The 5,003-nt window shown below is 28.4% G+C and overlaps 1 protein-coding gene across 1 annotated transcript; it reads left to right on the forward strand.

Annotated features, from left to right (window-relative positions):
- Nucleotides 1-138: 138 nt before the first annotated feature.
- LOC130451818 (zinc finger protein-like 1) lies at nt 139-3,372 on the forward strand. Its single transcript, XM_056791099.1, has 5 exons — nt 139-405; nt 462-573; nt 632-825; nt 1,393-1,634; nt 3,080-3,372. The coding sequence occupies exons 1-5, from the start codon at nt 304-306 to the stop codon at nt 3,273-3,275; spliced, it is 846 nt and encodes a 281-aa protein (XP_056647077.1). The 5' UTR covers nt 139-303; the 3' UTR covers nt 3,276-3,372.
- Nucleotides 3,373-5,003: the final 1,631 nt, after the last annotated feature.

The raw sequence follows: 5,003 nt of genomic DNA on the forward strand, positions 1-5,003 counted from the left end.
ATGAGTATAACTGAAAATACGAGTACATTAGAAAATAATAATATCAAAGAATGAGTGAATTATGCATTCTATGGAGCTGGCAAGAGTATTTGTCATTTGACTTTGTTGTTTTGTCCGTTATGTCGGCTGCGTATATATAGTATACATTGTTGTCAATTGCAGGTACTGTCAATTGTCACTTTACGTGGCCTACCATTCTTTTATTGCTTTTCACCCAAGAACTAATGTTTTCAAGAAACTAAATAAGTCATATTAATCCATGGTATTCAATTCATATCTAAACTGTTAAATATATATATTACAATGGGTTTATGCAAATGCCCAAAGCGACGTGTAACAAACCAATTTTGTTTCGAACATAGAGTTTGTGTTTGTGAGAACTGTATGGTAACAAATCACCCCATTGTAAGATTTATGATACTTAATAAACTTTGTATAATTTTATATCAATATATTTTCAGTGTATAGTTCAGTCTTATCTACAGTGGCTACAAGATAGTGATTATAACTCAATTTGTGAATTGTGCAGTAAAGATTTGAATAGTGAAGACTGCATACGATTAACATGTTATCGTAAGTAATAACAAATTAAAAAAATATGCTAAAGTATTCTGAATTCCTTTATATTTAGATGTATTCCACTGGTCTTGTTTGGATCATTTTTCAAGACAGTTACCACCAACAACAGCTCCCAGAGGATATACATGCCCCTCATGTAAAAGCCCTTTATTTCCCGCTTCTAATTTAATCAGCCCTGTTGCAGATGTTCTCAAAGAAAAATTGGCCGGAGTCAATTGGGCTAGGGCTGGTTTAGGATTGCCACTTGTAAGTAAAATTAGAAATTGCTAACATTTCAATTTTTTTTACATGCATTTATGCAGGAATTTTTAAGATAAAAAGAATGTTGCGGAGTAAGAGTTATATAGTTCAAAAGGAGAACAATCATCATACAAAAAAAACTTAAATATAGGATCGAGGAAATTTACTACAAAGAGAATAAAACAATATAATTTTATCACAACACACAGATGGACAGGAACCATGAAAACATGCTAAAAACAACCTTAAAAATAGCACAGAGACCCTAACCTAACCACTGATCTTTTCAACTTTCTGGAACAAATAATAAGAAAAAACAGGATTCAAACAATTGGATGAATGTACCAAAATCAAGAATACAGTACATATTGTTTATGCTTAAAATGTCTGCTTTTGACAAAACGTTAATTATATTTCAATAGTTTAAATCTAAATATATGGAAATGGAAACACATGAAACTCAAGTACATTTGATTATATGCAGGAGTTAATTCACTTTTTGCAATATCTCAGATTTTTTAATATATACATTGTATATTTTAGTACAAATATTCCATAAATTTATCTTTTTAGTTGTCTGAAGAAAGGGAAGTAAAAGCCACAGTAAATCATATGAATATGGCCCCGCGTATAACTTCAAGTCCTTCCCATTCCATTGTTTCCATGGATGAGGACAATAGAATAGGCAACTTTCAGAATTTTTCTAATCGTAGAGTGTTTCAAGATATTAGAGATATTAAACCTGATCGATTTGATCACGATGATAACAAATACAAAAGAAAACCATTATCTGAACTTGTTGGAAATTGGTTCAAGTGAGTATATACGTCTTAATTTATAAATCTAACTATAGTTGAACTAGGAAATCATAAGACCTAATTTGAAAATATAATGATCTCATCTAAATATTATTTTCCTAAATTGGAGTGTAACAAAACCAAAGCAGTCCATTCTTTGTTAAAGAAATTATGGATAAACATAATTTAATATTTGATGATGTCATTCTTGTTTAAAGAATTATTTCATCAATATTATTGTATACTGGTTAAATGACTATTTATAATTTCCAAAAATTCAATTAGACTTTCTGAGACCTTTTTTCTTTATTTGCGAGATAGCTTCTTGGATACATTTTTGTTACTGAATTTTTAGATTAGTCCTAAACAATTAAAAAACATTCTAATTTAATGTCTCAAAATAATAATATGGACAAGGAGTTATCTCAGAAAAAAAAGGAAATTCGGAAATTTAATACTAATTAAATTGAATAATAAATAAAATATAAAAATTTATTCCATGAATGAGGCATAGATGAATCATATACTGTAAAAAATATTGTGGAATGGAAATAAAAGTGAACAAGTCTTTATCATGTGTTACTTCTTCTTCTTCTCTGGCGATACTGTCCTTTGAGAACCAGGGTCTTCTCAACAATTGACTGCCAATCTTTTCTGTCCTGAGCATGGTGCCTCCAACTTCAAACTCCTACCTGGTTCAGGTCCGCCTCAACGTCCTCCAACCACCGAAGGCACGGTCTTCCTCTCATTCACCGTCCTCCAGGAACTCCATATATGGATCTACACTGGTATCGATCAGAAGGCACCTCAGACGCGCCCCCTGCATGAACGTCACCAAATCTGGCTTGCCATACATCTGTCTCAGCTTAGCATTCCTCCAGATTCTCTATTTATCATTCTCACAAACAGGGCCAACAATCTATAAGATCCAGTTACACATACAGGAAACTACAGTGGATTTTCGACAATAGATGAAAGTACAATAATTGGTGATTAGCATGAGTTAAAGTTTTACTCATAGTATAATCCTTTTTTAAATAAACTGCATGAGAAACCTATAAATTGTCATAAAGCTACAATAGTACAATGAAGAGGTTCTGTTTGAAAAAATAATCAACAAATTCCTTTTCGTTAGTTCTTAATCATCTCATAAATTTATAGTTTAATTACAACAGAGCTGCAACTTTGCTAGAAAAGTACTTTACCACACATAAAATTAGTGATTCATGGTAGAAACACCTATATACAAATATTTCACAGGGTTGAAATTTCTAAAATATTCATTTGTTTTTCAGTTGATATGTAATTGAATGAATTGTAATATAGAATTACATTAACGTTGTTTAAGTGGTATTAAATGTAACAAATATATATATATATATATATATATATATATATATATATATATATATATATATATATATATATATATATATATATATATATAAGAGTTTTTTTTGTAGGATAACTTTTGGTGCTCCACTACGATCAAGAGGGAAAGTTTCAACATGTCGTCGTTATTTTATATTGGCAATAATGGCCCTGTTTATTATTGTAATGTTTTTCTTTTTAATGTCAAAACTTCGTAGATATTCCATAGATGATGATCCAAATTTAGACATTGGACAAAATGCTTTTGTTAAAGTTGGAGAACAATAATTAATTCCTCTAAAAAAATTATGTATGCTGTTTCTAGGATATTTAAGTTAAGGTTATTAATTATGTATATATTGTTAATAAACGAAATTTTTCAAGATTTAATGTTTTATTTCGTGGATATGATGACTTATAGTTCTCCATCTATTCTGTACCGTGAATATTCAATAAAATACAATAAAGTACAATTTTTGGCAATCATATTGGACAACATATTTTAGCATGAAAAGATTTTAAAAAAATAATGAGGGTTACTCATTTAACGTGCAAAAAATTTCTACTTGTCACTTTTTACAATAATGCAAATCAGTTTGATGGGCCTTGTGGGGAATTTTAGACTCTTTGAAATTGCTTTAGAGTTTTTTCTGTAACTCATACTGGTACACCAATATGGAAAAATTTATTTTTTTCAAAAACTGCTTTTTAAAAATACTATCCCACATATATTTTAATTGTAAGTCCTAAAAATTGATATTAAGAGCTCAAACTTCGTGAGATTTTTTTGTAAATGTAGATTAATATTTTGCATGAACACAGAAAAAAATTTTTTTCGGAAATGAATCACTCTAAGGCACATACAAAATTTAGTACACTAATAGTACTGGCAAACTCTGTAACACTGAAATCAAACCAATATAAGATTTATTAAAACAATTACATGCTTGTAATTGTAATTCAATAAAAATTGAATAATTTCTCAATACTTTAGCTCTTTTATATATAAATATAATTATTGATTTTGCAAATTCAAAGGCCTGAAAAAAATTATTGCAATGTTTCTATAATAAACTTGAACTATAATGCCAACATATAATTAACAAAAATATTTATTTTAATCTTATTAAACTGTGAGATTAGAAAAAAATGTATCAACGTTATTTTATAAAAACATAATATAATTGTTGAATATTTTTACAACACATCATACCTTACTTAAACAATAGTACATGATTGAATTTCCTTTGCTTCAAATAATGTCCTTCAACACCTATTTGGTTTTTAAATTATAACGTTGAAATTTTATTGATAACAAATATAATTCAAATAATTGAGAACTGAGGTATCGAATTTCAGAGGTCTATACTATACAACATGCCTCTTATAAAAACCTCAACTTACCCTAATTTTATTTCTATCCCCAAAGATAATAAATAAACCAAATATTAGTTGATATATCAAAGTATGGACATTTTTTAGAAAATAATGGATAAATATGGTAAATATTTCTAATTTCGAATATTCTATATTTACTTTTGAATATCCAAATCGATATTTTCCAAATCAATTTTATTTTTATTATACTAATAATACTTAACTGTGTATTTCTAATAAATAAGAAAACTAATAAAATAACAAACTATTCCTTATGTTTCTTCACATTCGAATATTTTGACAATTTTTTAGCAATAGTATACCATGTAATATTTTATACTGGCTTCCGGTAATGAAGTCATGAATCGACGCCGTACTGTTCATTTTTTCAAATTATATTGGCCGGCATGTTGAATTGACTAGCTATTTCTTTTATTGATGAGATGCATTGTTTAGTTTCTTAAAATGCTTTTTTATTAATACTACTAACAAAAATTACCACTCATAGGTACACATTCGACGATATGGTCACTACTTAATTCTTTAACCATTACAATTTGGCATCAGTCAGTATATTTTGGAATTCAGACAAAAATGCCTAGTTGATTATGTCATTTGTCAGTAATTAATTTGACGTTT

Source organism: Diorhabda sublineata, chromosome 1, assembly GCF_026230105.1.
Source record: "Diorhabda sublineata isolate icDioSubl1.1 chromosome 1, icDioSubl1.1, whole genome shotgun sequence".
Classification (NCBI taxonomy): Eukaryota; Metazoa; Arthropoda; class Insecta; order Coleoptera; family Chrysomelidae; genus Diorhabda; species Diorhabda sublineata.